We start from the raw sequence: 20,776 nt of genomic DNA on the forward strand, positions 1-20,776 counted from the left end.
TTATGGTGTATCCTGAATCACTCTGTTAGATTTATGAGCATGTTTATGTGCAGTGTAGTCATATTTTTGATAGCAGATGTGTATTTATGATGTGATGTCATCATGGCAGTAACTTCAAAAGGAGTCTTGGGATCTAGTTCAAGTTTTAGTTCAACACACCAGAATCACGGATCAACTTGTACCGCCCCTTAAAGTGTTTGTTTTATTTGTCAATTTTTTTACTGCTACTATTTGTAGTCGAGCACTCCTCCTCGTCCGGTAAATGATAATGATGTTAATGTAGTTGATGGATAATAAATAGCTAGATGTGGTTGCGGATTCTCCCTCTTTCTTTGGTAGCGATAAACATTTGCCTGTGTTTGTTGAAACACTAATGTCATGCACATTTTTCCAGTGCATACTGCATGCCGCAGGCCTTGCTGACAAGTTTTTTTGGGGGGGCTCTGGCTCCAAAAATGATTTTGTTTTGTGGAAGATATTCCGATGCAATTTAATGTCAAAATCAAGGCTGTTTGTCACACCTATAAATGGTAAGGAGTGGTGGGGGGCGGCACTTAGCAAAGTGTGAATGAACCCTCAAGTGGAGCTCAGAGATCAACAGATGGTATAGCCATTGTACAGGGGAAGTGCATTGGTATGAATGTGTACGCTGTCGGTGTAAAAGAGTATCGGTGCTCAGCCGACTTCTTTCTGATTAAATAAAGATTTTTAAAACATCAATACTGGTTACTGTAATCAGCATAAATTACAGGTTTAATTTATTTTACTGATTCTTGGAGTAGAGCAAAAACTAAATCTTGGAATAAAACTCATGTAACAAGAGCTATCGCCTTTTATGTCTCGCAGAACGCCGCAATTTTGAAAGCCCTAGGGCCAACCCCCTCACATGACCTTGTATAAGCAACATGATTGGTTTAAAAAAACAAACATAACCTGTCATTTGAGATTTGACCACCAACACAGATGTCTAAAAAGGTTGGTTAATCTCGCCATGTGACCTCCGGTCGCTAGGGGGTGAGACAATAATATAATAATAATTTGGGCCCCACTCCTTGGGGTGTTTTTTGTCACTGTATATTTGCACATAATGTGAAATGTGTCCTGCATTTTACCCATCCTAGGAGCAGTAAACAGCTGTTTAGCCAGTTCGATCCCGGGCTCCCCCAGAGTTAGTGTTGATGTGTCCTTAAGCAAGACTCGCATTGTTTCCTCTGCTATCGGTATACGAGTGTGTGTGTGAATGGTTGAATGTAATGCACAATCTATGTACAGCGCTTTGGATTAAAGCGCTATATAAACGCACCATTTACCATTGCTGAGGGCTGGTATCGAACCTGGGATCTTTGCCTTCCCAGGCGAGCTCTATAACCATTCAGCTATGGCCGCCCCTATGTGGGTAGAATTCCAAAATGCATAGTGGCTGATAAAGAATTCCAACCAGTCTCTACTTTCATTGGGGAAAAAAGTGTTTTACCGCAATGTTTCGTTCTTTTATAGTTGTTGGCAGTTGAATATAGCATACAGAAATCAGAGATAATTTTTATATAAACTATAATAATAGACTAAACCATCTTGGATTTATTTTTCCAACACGTTATTTCCGGGTGACCGCTTCTTAGGAGGTCCTACCACTCACAGGTTGCAGAAGAGCACCCTCTATCATAAACATCTTCTTATGGTCCTACCACTCACAGGTTGCAGAAGAGCACCCTCTATCATAAACATCCAAAACACCAAATGACGTACATATATATATGACGTACATATATGTCAATGGTGGTCTGTGGGCTCCATCTTTCGCCACCCTTATCCCTTATCCCTAAACTTATTTGCCATTTTTTACTATTTTGAAAATCATTTTAAAATAGTTCAACTAGCCGATCTACATCTACATGTTGTGAGCTTGTAGATCAGCTATTTGAACTATTGTAAAAGGTGTTTTTAAATAGTAAAAAATGTTTAGGGATAAGGGTTAAGGGGTGGTGCAAGATATAGCCCTGAGTGTTGAATTGAAATGACGTATATAGTATACTGTATGCGTCAATGGCAGTCAATTAAGCTAATCAACCGAAATAATTTCCTCATACCCCCAGGTTGAGAACCACTGTAAAAGATGGTACGTCATTAATTTACTGTATCTGTCCCACTGCGGTCATTCATTCGTTCATCTATGGATCCAATGAATCACCCCAACGGGAAGCTTTCCAATTCATTTAAGTGCAATATGGGTGACTAGTTAATACGCAAAACGCAGTCCAGGCTCCAGTGTGTTCAAATGCCTTGCTTGGCATTCTCTCCTCAACCTCAGCATTAATGAAATGAATCCCATGGAGCAAAACAATATTCATCACATTTGCATAACAAACTAATTACACTGGGCGTTTGGTCATTAATAATATCAGTCAACTAAATGGATTTGTTTTCTGAACAATGGGGGGCGGGCAGCGGAACCACACAGGCTTCAGCTCAGTAACATGCTCAGTGTTCATTTATCTCTGAGAGCGTAAAACCTAAATCAACCTACTGTAAGTAACCTAAACCTAAATAATGGGCCTGTCCATTTTAACACTCACATGGTAAAATGAAGACGATTTTAATGTGAGTGGATGTTCCAGCACAGCCAGGCGCTGTAATCACCCTGTGGCTGTCCATAAGGTGTATGCATAAATAATATATTAGATGGTAGAGAGGGCATGGGCACAGAGAGAGAGAGAGAGAGAGAGAGAGAGAGAGAGAGAGAGACAGAGAGAGAGAGAGAGGGGCACAAGATGCACGCACGCACGCACGTTAGTGTATGTAGTGTATGTACAGTATGATTGCAGCTTCCTCACCTGACCATGGTTCGGACTATCCATGGTCTCTGTCCCAGAGAGGGGATGGCCTCATCCATCAGAGGATGAGTCTTCACAAAGTTGAGCATCTCGTCCGGGAAGGAGTTGGACGAATTGAACCTGGAACCTTGGACAGCACAGCCACCGGGCCTGCATGGGGGAGACGGGGGTGGGAGGTTAAACAGACACCGTTGATTCACAGCAGTGTTGGCATCAGACAGGGAGCTCTTTTCCTTTAATTAAAGGCAGTAACATGGATGATGCAACGTTATGATATAATGTGCAATATATACAAGTTTGCAAGTTTGGCACAGTAGCGGCTGGACTGGGAGCAGTAATTCCTCTGTGCAATCAATCAACACACCCATCCATCTCCACCAGAACTGAAATTAACTCCATCTGCAGAACACAGCCATGCTACTACCGGCCTCCGCTTCCACTGAATCTGGGGAAAGACTGCAAGAACGTTTTGACCCTGACACAACACAGGAAGCATGTCTCTCAGGCGGGTATACATCCTTAGTTCTATGGTCTAAAACCTAACCTAGCCTTAAAGGAACATTTTGCCTTTTTTCAAAATCATCCCCATTTCCTCACTAATGCTCACTATGGTGCGGTGACATTCCTTGTTGCAAGAGATTCAACTTGTCCAATCGCAAGAAGCAACAAGTTGCAAAACAGTTTGATCACACAAACATATTGCTCACACACAAATCTACCTGTGTAAAGATACACATGTTGTCCTCTCTCTCTTTCTCTCTCTCTCCCTCTCTACCAAAAATAGAGAAAGAGAAAGGAAAGAGAGCGTAGTTATTTAATCTATAGTATACAATCTAATATAATAGTACTATGCATTGCTGACATGTAGCACTATGGAAACTGAAAACAATCTCCACTCATCACCTTTGATGAGTCACAGTCACTGTCCGCTGTTTCTATCCCATATCCAGGAGGGACTGTGACAATACCATTGCTATGGGTCATGGCTCCGTGCCTGGGTGTGGACTGTGGACTGTCCAGTTTTATAATGTTTGGGATTCTGCTGCAAGCTGCAAGTTTCATAGCAATAAAAAAAACCCTCTTAGAACAGTCGTTTAGAACAGTGGTTCTAAAACAAATGGCAGATCTGAATATTTTTTAAACATCTTGAAAAATGGCACCCTGGCACAATAAAACATGTTCAGATGGGGGTCTGCAGCCAAATATAAATCATTTTGGGGGTCCTTGGCACGAAAAGATTTGATTACCGCTGAAGGCATTTGGCCTCAGGTCTTAATGGGTTAAGGGTCTAGCAGCAATACTACTTTGTTTACTGATTTGCCAGTATGGTGCAATTTATTACAAACTTAACAACTTAACAACTGGTGGTAAATAAAGCTATTACAGCACATTTGTACCTTGGCTTGGGGATGTTTTCATCTGGAACAGCTGTCCAGATTGACTCTGGCGATTTCTGCTCCTTGAACCTCCCATCAAACACTGAGGCCAGCTGCTCCATGTCAAACGCACACACTGCTGAACCAGGAATACTGCAGGAACACAGAGAGAGAGAGAGAGAGTTGTTGAAGTACTGCATTCTTTGTAAAAATATCAATGTAAATACAAGTGAAAATGCAGAATTAAAAAGTTACTTGAGTAAAAGTACAAAAGTATTGACATCAAAATATACTCATACTTTTCAGAATGTCCCATTTCTACACAAAGTAAATAAAAACTTGTGAGCTTGTACAGTAGGTCGTCTATTTCAAACTAGCCAACTAGCCAAAGTACTATAGCCTTTCATGAAGTATTATAGGGTTGAAGTGGTTAATGTGTGTTAGATTTAGTGGAGTAGAAGCAAGAGTAGGCCTATTGAAAATTGGAAATACTCAAGTTAAATTCATCCAAGATTTGGATGTCATTTGTAACTTTGTCTCGCCTCGCTCCTGATGGATAATTTTAAGACATTGATTGTTTTATATTCCATTATATTTTCGGGGGAGAAGGAATGTACGTCCAATACAGCATCGAAGTCTCCCACTGACAGTGGCAGCATTAAATAGTACAGCATTCAAAACAACCTTTTGACATCAGGAAGTATTATATTTTGGGGTCAGAGGTTTACAAAAGTGAATAATAGCGACATCTGCAGGATGGGAGGATTACTAATGGTGACTGGTAGATTTACAAATGGTGAGTGTCACAGCTGTTGTAAAATGATCCATCAGCATGTAAACGTTTACAATGAGAGTCTGCAGGCTGGTACAGTGGAGATTAAAGTGAAAGAAAGAGAGAGAGAGAGAGAGAGAGAGAGAGAGAGACACACACACACACACACACACACACACACACACACACACACACACAAGACAGAGACAGAGAGACAGAGAAAGATGTAGTCGGAGTAATGGGATGTCGTAATAAGAGGCAGTATACAGGAAGAGATTGTGAAAGAGAGGTACAGCGAAAGAAAAAGAGAGGTGGGAGAAGACACATGGAGAGAGAGCCATTAGTCAATATTCACAATTGAATTAAATGTCAGTGCTGTTTAAAGTATATAGGCATTGCCTGTTGGTACAGCAGGAGATGGATGACAGAGGATGACAGAGGGATAAAATAGGATGTGAATTGTGTTCGGTGTGTGTGCATGTGTGCATGTGTTTTTCCCGGGGGAGCGGAGCAAAATAAAGATGACAAATTGGATTTGGAGCGGTCATCTTTGTGGTTTTGAACGCTTTGAATACAACGAAATTGGAACCGAGAGTGGTGGAATGACAGGATAAGATGTGGGCGAAGCGGAGTTATGAGATGGACCCAATAGCCAGATTAGACTCATGCAAAGTCTTTGGCTTGAATCCCTTGAATATAAAACAAAATAGGAAATGAGTCATTGAAGCTTTGCTCCCTCTCGGAAAAAAAGAGGGAGGATTCTCGTAAAACAGAAATGAACCCTACAACATGTTCCAGTTAAAATCCTCTCGAGGCTGTTTAAGTAAAGTCTGAGCGGAACATTTCTCATAGAAGGACACACACGCTTACTATCTTTGTGGGGACATTAAGTCAAACATTTAATTAAAAACCCAAACCATATAACATAACCTAATCGCAACATAACCTCAAAATCACTATCCCTTACGTCCCTATCTATCCCTTATGTCTAGCATCAAATGTTGGATGAGTGAGAACTTTCTCAAGCTAAATGAGGATAAGACAGAAGTTCTCATAATCGGTTCTAGTGAGCAGAAAGAATCAATAATAAGCAGACTTGGTAACCTGACTGTAGAAAGTAACAGTAAAGTAAAGAACCTGGGGGTTATTATTGATTCTGAATTGAATTTTAATTCACACATTAATCATGTTACCAAGATTGCCTTTTTTCACCTTAGAAATATTGCACAAATCAGAGCCTATTCGTCCTTGGACGATGCAAAAACGCTAATCCACGCCTTTGTTTTTTCTCGGCTTGACTACTGCAATGCACTTTTTTCAGGACTGCCTAAGAAAACAACTGACAGATTACAACTTGTCCAAAATGCAGCAGCCAGAGTTTTAACTAGAACTAAGATGAGAGAACATATTACTCCAGTTTTGGCATCACTGCACTGGCTTCCGGTTGTTTTTAGGATTGATTTTAAAATTATTTTACTTGTCTATAAAGCTCTCAATGGTCTCGCACCTTCCTACCTACATGACTGCCTGCCTAAATATGTCCCAAACCGCCCCCTAAGGTCTTCCACTGCTGGCCTGCTCGCTTTGCCAAAAAAAATGGCAACTAAAAAATACGGTGAAGCAGCTTTTTGCTTCTACGGGCCGTCGGCATGGAACAAGCTCCCACTGTACCTTCGTCAGGCAGCCTCTGTAGACATTTTTAAAGCTCAGCTCAAGACCCACTTCTACAACATTGCTTTTAATTGATCTTTTATTTTCTATTTTTGTTATTCATGTCCTCACTGTATTGCATTACTGCTTGTTTTTAATGTTGTTGCCTTGCTTTTTTTTTATTCTCCATTTTTCTGTAAAGCACTTTGAGCTGCATTTCATGTCATGAAAGGTGCTATACAAATAAAACCATAAATGTAACCATTCACTATAAGCCCATATGCAATCCGTGAAATAGCCTCGATCTCCATATTTTCGAGGACCAGAACAGTGTCATACAGACTCCACACAAGGTCAACACACACACACACACACACACACACACACACACACACACACACACACACACACACACACACACACACACACACACACACACACACACACACACACACACACACAGTCTTTAATCAAAAATTGGTTTTAGATAAATGGTTACCACTTGCCACGGTTGGAAACACACTGACTGAAGTACAAGACAGGGAACTAGAAGTAGACTGCAGGGACGTCCAGCATGGCTGTCAGTGAACTCCCTGTAATCTAAAGCTACTACAGACGGATGCTTTCCCATAAGGAAATGAAGTGTGAGGCCAAAATGGGCTGAGGCTAACTTTGATCCATGTCCTTCCTTACTGGTGAGACTCGTCTGGACAGCCTGCAAAAAGAGAGAGTATAGAGCTTCTGACAGAGATTGGGATAAGGAACAATGAAGAGGTCACCGCAGGGCGCAGACAAAAAGGCTTTCTGCAGGTGACAGAAGGCAGTCACTTCAAGAACAGATGGCCCGCTCTGTTCCAACAGAATTAGGTAATAAAGGAACTGAAGTGATCAAAGTCTGTATCTTTGCACCAATACTAATTAAGCCTAATACAGCGCCATCTTGAAATCATGTTCAGAAATGTAGCCACATGTGGCCGAGCGAGAATCTTTTTTGAATTTAAGTAGTTACATGTGTTGTGTGTATGTATGGGTTGAGATAATCTCTCTCTTTTTTCTCTCTTTTTTCTTTCTCCATCTCAAGTGATTCACACACACACACACACACACACACACACACACACACACACACACACACACACACACACACACACACACACACACACACACACACACACACACACACTGTGCATTATCATTGTTCATATCGGTACTGCCACTTGAGTTCCAATGTCTCAAGTCAGCGCATAGTTTGGTTGTGCACATTCCCCGGAATAGATGGACATGTAGAAAGTATTCACATTTGAGAAGCTGAAACCTGATCATTTTTGGTATATTTTTTGGTGTTTTGGTAGACAGAACAAACAAATGGGCCCTGTACAAGGGGAGAAACAAATCACATTTTTTACAGGAAAAATAAATAACTAGGCTAGGCTGCATCCTGTCTTTGGCTCCTGTCTAGCCAAAAGACCTCATAAACAATGTTCTCCCTGGCCAAGCAGCAGAGGACGTATCTCCTAGACTAGAATGGTGAATGTGCCTGAAATGCCTCAGCAGCTGCAGTATATCACCATGTGTCTCCTCCATAGCCTGTAGCCAGTGGTACTAGTACCTGTGCATACGGATTGTGCTCATACTGTACATGTTCCATCTCCGGGCAGAGGCAAGCTCCTCAATCAGACTGAGAAAACGTGCATATTGTGAGAGATAAGGAACTGAAAGTTGTGGGTGATCAATGAAGCAGTTCCAGACCAGAGCGGTGGAAACTTGTGTTGTCCCAGATAACAGCGTACCTGTGCTGCTCTAACCTCCATGTTAAGGAAAGGTCTTGACAAAAACAAGAACATGGGGTGGGTGCTGAGGGAATGGTATTATAGTTATTATGGGTCCCTGGAACTAAATATTTTGAGATGGGAGCGTGATTATAAGGATCGAGGATCGAGGTGATGAAGTGATATAATTATTTTTTCAAAACCAGGTTGATTTTTCAACACAAATAAAATCAGCAACCTGTATGAATGAGGCATCATATATAAAAGTTTGATGTGAAATAAATTAATCTCAAGTATAGGTAATGAGGACTTGAGTTAAGGTGGGATATTGAAAGCATGTGGGGGTTTTCTTTTTTGGGGGGGGGGTTCCTAAATTTGAATCCCACGATTTTGTAACACAGTTTTTCACCCAGTGTCAATTATCTAATGTAATCCTGGTCTCTACACTCCCATGCATGAGGAGTCCAAGCCGCATCTTCTCGGGGGGGGGGGGGGGGGTTCCCTGGTTGGACGTAGCGCATGGAAGGAACACGGTATTCCAACCAGTTCCTTTCCCCTCCATCAGGTGCCCCTGGGGGGAGGCAGTTTAGAGGCCAGGATTACTGCATGTTTTTTGTGACGGTACCCAGCAAGCCGTCATGAGGACGTTATGAAACACACTCACTGGCACGTCACCTAATAAGACCACATGCTAACATTATTCACTTTGTGTAAATATATACTGTACATTTATTTGTTTGTTTGTTTGTTTGTTTGTTTGTTTGTTTATTTATTTATTTAACAGGGACAATGCACATGAATCAACACGTAATTTTTACGATTACGATAACATAATACCTACACATAGGACTATGCCTATACTGTAATTGGTTAACAACTTGTCTTAGATACTTAATTTAAGTCATTAAATTAATTTGGGCCAACCATTGACTTTTCCCATTTCTTCCCAGTGTAGTGTAGAAACACATGGGCTGAGAGATGCCCTCCGTCTCTCTACCATGGTGGTCATGTTGATGCATTGTACATAGCTAATGAAGTGCAGCAGCACCAAGGAGGGAAGAAGTAGCCAATGAAGCAGAGCACCACTGAGGTAGAAATAAGTAAACAGAGTGGAGACGAAATAACAACTCTGACCTTCCAAACATGCAACAGTTTTATGTCCCACTGGCCACTGACTAATGATGGTCTGGAGTGGTGTGTGTGTGTGTGTGTGTGTGTGTGTGTGTGTGTGTGTGCGCGCGCGCGCGCGACTGTGTGTGTGTGTGTGTGTGTGTGTGTGTGTGTGTGTGTGTGTGTGTGTGTGTGTGTGTGTGTGCGTGTGCGTGTGTGCGTGTGAGAGAGAGTATCAGTGATGAAGGATGTATGCGTCTGGTGTCCATAGCGAACCAGAGAGGCTGAGTCACCCTCTGCTTGCCACACACACACACACACACACACACACACACACACACACACACACACACACACACACACACACACACACACACACACACACACACACACACACACACACACAGTGACACATCACGTTCCTGTTGACTGCCCCACCGATTGCTGCAGGACGGCTTGTTCACAACGGCTTCTCCAGGAGGAACTTAGCATTCATAGGAAGGGATGATTACCCCCCCCCCCCCCCCAGCCAAGACACTGAGGCCAGGCTGGTTCCACCCCCACCTCTCTGTGGGTCTTTTGCCCCCCCAGCCAAGACACTGAGGCCAGGCTGGTTCCACCCCCACCTCTCTGTGGGTCTTTTGCCCCCCCCAGCCAAGACACTGAGGCCAGGCTGGTTCCACCCCCACCTCTCTGTGGGTCTTCTGCTCAGTGCTACCATTGCTATACATACACACAGTGGTAGAAAAGGGCCACTTCAACGCAACCAGATGTTATTTTAATTATGTTTAGGACACAAGAAACACTTTCCTGGGTTTTTTATACGTGTAATATGTTTTTTAGATATTTTAGTATTTAAAATAAATCCAGCGTAAGCGATAGTTCATTGAGGCACGGAAGGCAGAAGGTTATAAATTCAGTCCCCTTAGTAATTCATTCTGCTTCTTTAAATCAACTGCCTCTCCAGGTCTCCCTGCTCACTCATTCGCTACGAGCTATCTCATCCACGCCCTCTTTGGCTCTGCTCTGGGGGGTCGTTGATATCAGAGCTGTGTCTCGGTGCACAGATAATCGGAGATATCAAATGTGATATCAGCTATGTGATATCATATTCTCGTTTATATGTAATCGGTGCTTATAAAATATATATTGCCCCTCAAATTCCCCAGCCACTACAGCATCGTTCATTTGAACTACCGGTTTGTGCTGCATTTCACCCCACCCAGACCTGGTGCTACATAGCGATTCTCATAATTTCAATAAATAATCATAAACAATGTTGGTAAAATTAAGATATTTTAGGGGAAATATAATATATTATACACTGCATCGCGTTTTCTGCGCGCCACTCCCCCACAAACCCCCTCCACCCACACACAATACTAGGAATAGTATACGCCCTCGATGTGTCCCGGCTGTAAACACTAGTGGATATAAACACCCATGAGGGAGCCAAAGGGAGAGTGTCTATCTGCAGGAAAACACCCCAGCATCATTATATAGGGGAAGATAGATGGGAAAAAGGCCAAATATATAAGCTATATAATAAATTTTTAATTTTGGCTTAAAAGTTGTCTATACGTTCTTTAACCATATAACTAAAATAGCTGGTGTCCCTATATTGTTGGCCTGATGTCATAGGGGAAACAATTGTTTTTCTAAATCTGCTAAAATATCGACAAGCTCACAATGCGCTGTGTCACGTCACGTGTTGGTGTTGCATTGTGAGCTTGTAGATTGGCTGATTTTGCTATTCATCGTGCGAGGAGGTGTACAGTGGTAAATTCCTTTTTGTTTCACTAGATGCCTCGTCTCTTCTGCATTCTCATACTTTGCCAGCCTGACTATCTGGGTCACCCCCCTCCTCTCTCTCTCTCTCTCTCTCTCTCTCTCTGACAGTGTCTGACTGACAGGCATTTAGGCTGCCTCTGTATGGAGTCAGTGAAAGAGGTCAACTTGACTTACACAAAGTGGAAACTTGCTTCACTGCCACCCCCTCCCCCCTCTCCCACCCCCCACACACCTTAGAATCACACTATAGAATAGAACGGCCAGGGAGAAGTTTTAAAACCTGTCACGTCGTCCCATCTCAAACTCTCTTTTTTTGTTTATTTCCACACGATAATCTGTTCATCTACCTCTAAACTTTCTACGACTATAACCCAACGACTCTGCCATCTGTCTTCATTCTGTCTTCATTCCCTACTGTCTGGATTATTCATTCTGAATGAGTCATTCTCATTCTCGGCTCTCGTCAGTCACCTATAGACTTCTCCTCATGTTAGCTCCCCGTGCACAGTGGTGGTACTACATTTTTCACAGTAAATGTATCAATATTGCAACAAATATTATACAATTAAAATATCCAGAATAACATTTACTTGCGTAAAAGTACAAAAGCATTGGCTTCAATATTTACTTTAAGTAACCTACCAAAAGTAAAAGTTCTCGTTGAAAGTTTTCTACAGATCATTTGAAAATAACAGATCTAAAAGTCAGCTATTTTAAAATGGCCGAAATATATACAGGTACAGGGATGAAGTGGCTAATGTAATGTACTGTATGTTTTGTAATAATGATCGAAATCCACAAAATAACTGACTCAAATGACTCAAGTTTTCAAATAAATAAATGAGTAAAAGTAGTAATATTTGGATTTGAGATGTAGTGGAGTTAGGCCTCACTCACACCTTTCGATCTAGCATACAACATTGATGCATGCTAGATGTAAGCAAGATGTAAGTGTCATGGCCGCCCCAATGCATTTCCAATGGAAGTCACATGGTTTGATACAACATTTTGGACTACAAGCTGTTGTATGGCTTTCGGTTGTGTTTCAACTGCCCCCTCATACAACACAAATGTTGTGTCAAACCATGTGACTCCCATTGGAAATGCATTGGGGCAAGATGTATCACACCCTTTGTATACAACAAGCATACATCGGTCTGTTGCGAAGGTGTGAGTGAGGCCTTAGAAGTATTGGAAATTGGAAATACTGAAGTAAAGCACAGTACTAAATGTATTCAGTTACTTTCCACCACTGCACTGTGTGTGCATTCTCTTCTCCCACTGAAACCTCTTCTAGCGGCCTCGGCCTGAGGGGGACCAGCTAATAGCTATAGCACCTCCATGACTTGTATAATATATTCTCTGTGAAATCCCGACAACGGCACACACACTGTTCCCTTGCCGCCGGGGGCGCCGAGCAGGGATGACGTGTTAAGAAGTTTCCGGGGGCCCTGGAGCCAGACAGGGAACCCACAAAGATGCCATGGTTTGCGGAATGTTATCGTTTGATTAATGTTGGGGCTCTAGTGTGTGATGTGTCATCATCATGGTGCCCGGAATCCCACACGGCACACCTGCCACACACACACACACACACACACACACACACACACACACACACACACACGCACACGCACACGCACACGCACACACACACACACACACACACACACACACACACACACACACACACACACACACACACACACCCTATTTTCCACTTTCCCACCTAATGATGCGCTCCACTGCTGCTGCAGGCCCAGGGGGACTAGCCAGCACATCTGCGCATCCTCCCTCTGATTCCTGTTTCTCCTGTCACCCGTGAACCTGTTCCCCGCCCTCTCCTTGTCCTCCCGATGTCCCCCGTCATCTGCTGCGCTTATGCAGACGACCATGTGACCCGACTAATTATCTATACTAATTGCCTATATGTGGTGGTAGATCAGAACACAAGTGCCACTCCCCCGGTATATAACTCAACCTCAAGTGTACTGTTGCTATGAAGACGAGACACGCTTCAATCCTGTCCCTTTCTAGAGCATCCGGGTCCTGGCTTGTAAGTGGGATAAACCGTGGAAGGCCTTACATGGAATTCCACTTTGTATGGAATGTTTTCTAGGCATTCCACCTAAGCCCCATTGAGACCTAATGAGCCAGCTTAGTCCAGTCCTGCAGCTGTAGGCCCTAATGGTCATTTCAAGCTCATACTAATAAATCTAAGACCTGTGGTGGAAAAAGTACTCACATTTCTTTTACTTAAGTAAAAGTATCAATACTGCAAGGTAGAATTACTCTGTTACAAGTAGGAAGTCCGGAATTCAACATTTATTTGCGTAAAAGTACAAAAGCATTGGCTTAGTATTGGCTTATGTACTTTAGTATCAAAAGTAAAAGTACTCATAATGCAGAATGTCCTGTTTCAAGTTTTCAACTGTATGATATTTTGAAAATAGCGGATCTTCAAGCTCACAATGCGTTGCATTGTGAGCTTGAAGATCAAATGGCCGAAATGTATTATAGGGCTGAAGTGGTTATTGTGTTTTGTAATAACAATCCAAATTTACAAAATAACTAATAACTATGAGGCTGTCATGTAGGATCAGAAATACTCAAGTGAAAATACCTCAAAATTGTACTTAAGTAAATGTACAACGCTGGCTGTCTAAGACGCATGAGGCTATGCTATACCCAAGGTCTTCTTCACCTCCCTGTTCCTTCTCCCTTTACATCTGCCTCCCTGTTTTTCCTTCTAAATAAAGCACCAAAAGCATATTAGATACTATTCTTGCCTTTCCCTTCCCCTTCCCTCCTTGTCTCTCTCTCTCTCTCTCTCTCTCTCTCTCCGTTTCACATTCTCCCTTTCCTCCATCTCGTCTCCAGTTCCCTGCCTGACCTCCTGAGCGCTGCATATGTTTGTGTCGAGGTGGAGCACAGCGGGAAACACAAGCTCTCGCTTTCATCCCGCTCAAAGTCCGGAAAGGCCCGGGGCGTCAGCAGTGCACATGCAGAGAGGCCCAATTGGTGGTCAAGAGAAGATTTTATTATTATAAATGTGGTAATTCAGTCGGCTCTGCAGCCTCTCCAGGCACCGCCGTTCCGTCTGTCCGTCTCCGACGTGTCTAGTCCTATCCCTCTCAGCCTCGTGTCGAGTCACACACGCACGCGGCAGGGACAGAGGCGTCCTGCAGATTGTGTCATTATAGGTGTGGTGAGCCGGTGTGCGACTGTTAAGTGATTCCTGGGCTGCACGGAGGGAACCGTTAGGATGGAGCGGTGTAGTCGCTCGTTTCCCAGGTCCTGCGTCACGCTGTTTTTCTCCTGCACGCTACCAGCCAAGGCAATTTGTCTGGCGAGCATTTAGTGTGGCGGAGAAGGCCACACAGCGCTGCTGTGAGGTTTATGGCTTTCAGCACTCCTTCTCTCTCGCTCTCTCTGTCTCCCTAAGCCCATATATGTGTGCCTGTGCCGTGTGGCAAAAATGCCGATCTACAAGCTCACAAACGTGTCACGCTGCGACACGTTTTGAGCTTGTAGATAGTCCATTTTGTCTGAACGACACTGAAGCGCAACGAAATACAACTGCCTTTACTCTCTCTTTCTCTCTCGCCCTCCCCTGTCTGTTTATCTATCCACCCAGGTCCTGCTCTCTCTCATTCCTGCACTCCAGTCATTTATAATAGCGCCCAGCAGCAGTTTAGCCAAGCATAATGTGTGTGTGTGTGTGTGTGTGTGTGTGTGTGTGTGTGTACAGCTGGTTCTCTTCTATGACATGCTGATAATTCTGCTATCTGGGAACCAGTGTGTGTGTGCGTGTGCGACGTGCATGCGTGTGGGAGAAAAACTAAAACATAATATCACTATTTTATCACGATACACAATATTTGTATGTGTTTTCTTATGGTATGGTGTGTGTGTGTGTGGCTGTATTTATCTGTATGCCTGTCTGAGCACAGACGTGTGTGTGTGTAATATTATTTGACATGCACACCACTGCCACACACACACACACACACACACACACACACACACACACACTCAAATGCACGTTTGCATCGCCTCCGACCTCGGCCAGTGAGTGTGACGCTCCTCCAGACGAGATACACAGAGACAACACGTTTTTTAACTAATTGGCGGCCAATTACATATATTTTTGGGGGTCCTTGACATGAAAATGTTTGAGAACCACTGACATAGAAACATAAATTATGTTATTTCAGAAAACTGTCAGGATTTAGAAGACATTTGTAGAATCGTCCTCAGGTCTAAACGGGTTAATCACTTTCAGCCCTCTACTGTAGAAACAAGAGGACGCGCATGTTGTGCATTATTGACTTCCTCGTCCTTGACTGTTTTCTTCATGTCCTCCATTTCTAATTCCGCTCTCTCTCTCTCTCTCTCTCGCTCCTCCTTAACATTCTCCCCACACTCGCTGTTGGCTCTCTCCCTGCTTCTCCAACTTCATCCTCAATTTGTCTCTGTGCCGTGGCTCAGCCCCTCTCATCCAACTGTATCCCTCCGTCTGTCGCTCTCTCTGTTGTCTCCACCTGTATCTTTTCAACATTCTCCCATAATACCAAGATGACCAGAGATCTCAACCTACTTGATATGTCTGGGGAAATATAATCTCACAAGATAAGATTTTGCTAACAGCCTTTTTTTTAACCGGATGGGTTCCACGGATTGGGGGAAATCTAAATTCGTTCCAGTGGCTAGAATATATAGCTATATAGCTATAAACACAACACCAGATATATAGCTATATAACTATAAACACAACACCAGATACTTAGCAAAAATCGGGACATCCCTAATTTAAATGACTGAACTGTTTCCACTTCATTTTTGTCCCTATTTTGAATTGGTAGGTGGACATTTTGAGATTGCGAGATTAACTCTCCAGTTCCTCCACTGTGAGTGGTGGCTGTCTTATATGTACAGTATGGTTGAGCGGTTGATGCTAGTGTCTTTTCTGTCTTGATCTGTTATTGTGGGGTAAGCTTTCGCAGGACAATAGCCGATCGACAATAGCAGATCTTGTCGATCTCCTATTTTCTGCGAAAGTTTACCCCACAATACAGATACTGGTGTTTAAAGGACCTATAACATAAAATTCAACTTTTTCAATTTCTTTTGTGTTTTTGGGGCTTCCATATGTGTTTTCTATCCCCACAAATAACCAATTTTGAACAATCAGGCTTTCATATCATATACTGTACTGCTTTAATGGAAATTGCTCTCAGGAACAGCTCAACTGATTTTGGTCTCAATGTCACCCTACTTTGTATAATTCCTCCTCTTCTTTAGTCTTCAGTTCCAAATTTGCATTTCCACTTTGTTTACAATGTCCACCATTGTTGATTTTCTAAGCTGGCATGAAATGGAAACAAGCCTGGTTTTATCTAGCATCAGTATTATAGTGACTCAAATATGAAATAATCTGCATATCAGTGCCCCACCACCTTAGGACATTGTGGTACTGCAGCTAAAACTGCTTTCAAAGTCCAGAAAGAAATGATAAGGACTGGTTATATCAGAGTGGTGATTGAGGCTCAAACCCTTAGAAATAACTTTGAGGGACATAGACAAGATTATATTAAATATTAAAAGCAGTTTTAAAATGCATGTTATTTGCGCTTTAAGTGTTTTTTAACTAGCATGTCTTGCCATTCAAGACCTCCCATGCACAATACCCCCCACAATTACAGCCGTTACTGTAACTACCCCCCACAATTACAGCCGTTACTGTAAAATACTGATTTCTAATTTACCCAGAGAGCGTTCATTTTACTTCAAGAGTTAAGTTTTTATACCCTCAGAGACTCAGTGGTGGAAACTGATTACATTTACTCAAACTACTGTAGGCCCTTAAGTACAATTTTTTATGCAACATGCTTTTACTTTACTGGAGTATATTCAATATACAATATTCAATCATTTTGCTTCTACTGAGTGGAGTTTTACTTTTACTCCACTACAATTATTTGAAAACTTATACTAGTTACTTTTTGTAGTAGATCTACAAGCACTCAATGTGTTGCAAGTTGCAACGCATTGAGAGCTTGTAGATCTGCTATTTTCAAATGGCCGAAATGTATAGGTCTGAAGTGGTTCTCAACGCTAATTTCAAAAGATTTGTATACGTTATACATTTGAATACGTGTGAAAAGCCAATACTTTTGTACACTTAGTCAAGTAAGTGTTGAATTCTGGACTTAAACATGGGAGTACTCTTTCCACCACTGGGGTATTTTACAGTGTATTGCATTGCATTTGCTGTGCAATAATAATAATAATAATAATAATAAGCATGCTGCTGAGACCTAGCCTATAGCTGCCCAAACCCTGGGTCCGGAAGCAGCATTCAAAATGATTAGCATTTATTTGAACATGCCTGGAGTACAAGATGGGTTTAATGTGCCAAGTGGAGCCGCTAAGATAGCATCAGCTAAGTGAATAGCCACAGAAGGTTGATACTGAGTCGATTTATTCTGCAAATTATTCTAAGCTTTCGGGCACCCAATGTGTCCTGCATGATAAAGCCCCAGCCGTCTGGCGCCTTAATAGAGCAAAACATCCTGCGGCGGGTTTATAAAGAAAAATGTTATTCGGTGTTTGACTCCTCCTGACAGGAAACAGTTTACAGGGTGCACGAGAGCATCAACTGATACAACACATCAAGTCTTTTACACCTTTTATGTTACATATGGGGAGAGTTATTGCGCATAGCAGCGTGCCAGAATACTAGTGTACGCGGCCGCCTCTCCTCTCCTCTCCTCTCCTCTCCTCTCCTCTCCTCTCCTCTCCTCTCTCTGAATGTATCTCGTTTTTAACAACATGTTGTCTTTCAGAGAGCGCCCCTTTGCCATCTATTAAAGCCTTCAACGTGTCTTAAATTACACTGCAGGCTATGATCTTGACCTATGCACCTCCACATGTCTCTCTCCCCTCTCTCTCTCTCTCTCTCTCTCTCTCTCTCGCTCATTTTCAGACTTCAAGGGAGAGAGGAGGAGCAGGCCAAGGGGTTCTAGACCATTTTGGAACTGGACAGTGTGTGTCCAACTGCACACACACACACACACACACACACACACACACACACACACACACACACACACACACACACACGCCGTCTCCATCTCTTTCTCCCTGGGAACTATGTGTTGATTGATCTGTCGATGCAGTTCTTTATCAACCATCACAGCACATGATGAATCTCCTTTTCTCTGCCTGGTGAAGACAGTCCTGAATTCTCCATCCCTTTACCCCTCAGAGTGTATTGATCTCGACAGTGTGTGTGTGTGTGTGTGTGTGTGTGTGTGTGTGTGTGTGTGTGTGTGTGTGTGTGTGTGTGTGTGTGTGTGTGTGTGTGTGTGTGTGTGTGTGTGTGTGTGTGTGTGTGTGTGTGCAACAGTACGGTGTACCAATGCTGCACATGGTCTGGAGTGATTGGTGGGTAGGTGAGTTTCACAGCAGAAGCCAGAGCATGGTAAAGATTTACTAAGCATAAGAGTTAAGGGTCAAGATTTCGATAGTGTACAAGTGTATAAGTGTACAACCATAGTGGGCAAGACATCGTCCCTTCTTACAAACACTTGCTTTTGTTACTTTTGTGTGATGCTGTAGTATAATCAAGTAGGACATAATAAGAAAGTAAGTAAGTGAGCCTTGCCGAGCCATGAGGCCAATAGGGCAGGAACCTATCTCCTGTTTCGGTAGCGTGAGGCAACTTGATGTACAAGTACAGTACACCCCCTGGACATGATGTGCAAGTACAACCCCTGGACATAATGTGCAAGTACAGTACACACCCCCTGGACATGACGCTAATATGTCGCAGGGATTTACCCCCAATCCAACTTGAGTGCCAAGCAGGGAGGCATTGGGTCCCATTTGGCATGACCCGGCTGGGGATCAAACCCTGACCTCCCAATCTCAAGGCAGACACTCTAACTGCAACTCTACTGAGCTGGTAAGTAGGATACATTTACAACACAGATAAGAAAAGAAAAGGCACAAAAGTTTCTGCCCGACAGCAACAACGATATAGTACCTGTTAGCTGGAGTGGAGAAGACGCCCAGGACGATGTCTCGGCCGTGCATCCTGATGATGGGGCTGGTGGAGTGCAGCAGGTTGAAGTAGAAGTGTGAGTCTCCAGGGATGGAGCAGTTGAGACGGGCCTTCAGGAAGGACGTCCACTGCTTCTCCAGCACGCGCTGGGAGCCGCCCAGGTCCCGCTTGCACACCCTAGCCACGCGCGACACCATCACCTAAACCACAAGACGCAGGGTTCCATTTAAATGCATGACTCTGCTGGTGATACCCCCCTCTGTTTTAGCCATGCATCTGGTTATGCCTCCTCTGAACACTCCTCTGAAACAGGTTTATGACTACAAGTATTTGGGTTCATATATGTATATCTTCTTCCCAAAAGGACTTTCAAACTAGGAAGGGTATGGCCTGGTCAGCCTGCAATGACATGCATAAGATCTGGTCATCCCAGCTTAGTAAGATGTTAAAAGTAAAAATATTTAGGACGACCGTTGAGCCGATTCTACTCTATGTGCTACTGGATGGCACTTACACCCGCCTTCTAATGAGAGTGCAAAATCTGTCTTGGAAGAGCCACCCATCGACTAATCTAATATACGGCAACCTTCCCCATGTTTCTTCACTAGTCCGATCCAGAAGAACACAGTTTGCTAGCCACTGCTCCAGAGCTGACAATGAGGTTATATCTTCCCTTCTTCTCTGGAGTCCTGCCTCAAAGCAGACCAGAGGTAGAAAACTGTCGTTCCCTGATGTCATCGCTAGGGACACATGCATCAGTAAGCAGGAACTAGGGATGGCAATGAAGGACCGGAAAGTCTGGCGTGGCATTGTGAAATCCATGATTTCGACCGCGGTCGAAAAATGATGATGATGATGGTTATGCCTCTGCTGATGATGATACCCCCTCTGTTTTATCCATGCATCTGGTTGCTACGAGCTCTGTTTTATCCATGCAATTAACACTTTATATGTTTGTTAACCACAATAACCCAGACAAAAATGTGAAAAGGGTTTGCTTTGCGACGCAATATCGGCTATTTTCTCTACAGTATTTGTCATATTAGAGGGCTTAAGTGGTTAAGAAAAGTAAAGATGCATGTGTACTGTAAACAGAAAAACAGAGTGGGCAAACATGGAAGCATGATGGAGTGTGCAGACACAGTCTTTCCGTTCTTCTGTCCAGCACCTTGTATTTTATGGTTCGGATGTGCATGCTTTTGTAAAGGATGTTTTGCACAACTGCATTTATAAATACTTCCACAGTACATCATATGACGCATCGTGGGTTCAGGCCGCATGGTTTGCACATACTGTTCTGTTCACACATGAACAGTGAGTGTACACGTGTGTGTGTGTGTGTGTGTGTGTGTGTGTGTGTGTGTGTGTGTGTGTGTGTGTGTGTGTGTGTGTGTGTGTGTGTGTTAGCA

General features: G+C 43.1%; 1 protein-coding gene across 3 annotated transcripts in view; it reads right to left on the reverse strand.

Moving 5' to 3' along the window:
* sema6bb (sema domain, transmembrane domain (TM), and cytoplasmic domain, (semaphorin) 6Bb) overlaps positions 1–20,776 on the reverse strand; it is a 176,738-nt gene that overhangs the window by 48,057 nt on the left and 107,905 nt on the right. For all 3 annotated transcript variants that reach the window (XM_080770842.1, XM_080770841.1, XM_080770843.1), the window contains 3 exons: positions 19,350–19,567; positions 4,229–4,360; positions 2,832–2,981 (listed from right to left, as the gene is read on the reverse strand). In XM_080770842.1, coding sequence (XP_080626968.1) covers positions 2,832–2,981; positions 4,229–4,360; positions 19,350–19,567 — 500 coding nt within the window. The remainder of the gene's footprint in view (positions 1–2,831; positions 2,982–4,228; positions 4,361–19,349; positions 19,568–20,776) is intronic.

This window comes from Protomyctophum bolini, assembly GCF_963924005.1.
Source record: "Protomyctophum bolini genome assembly, chromosome: 8".
Classification (NCBI taxonomy): Eukaryota; Metazoa; Chordata; class Actinopteri; order Myctophiformes; family Myctophidae; genus Protomyctophum; species Protomyctophum bolini.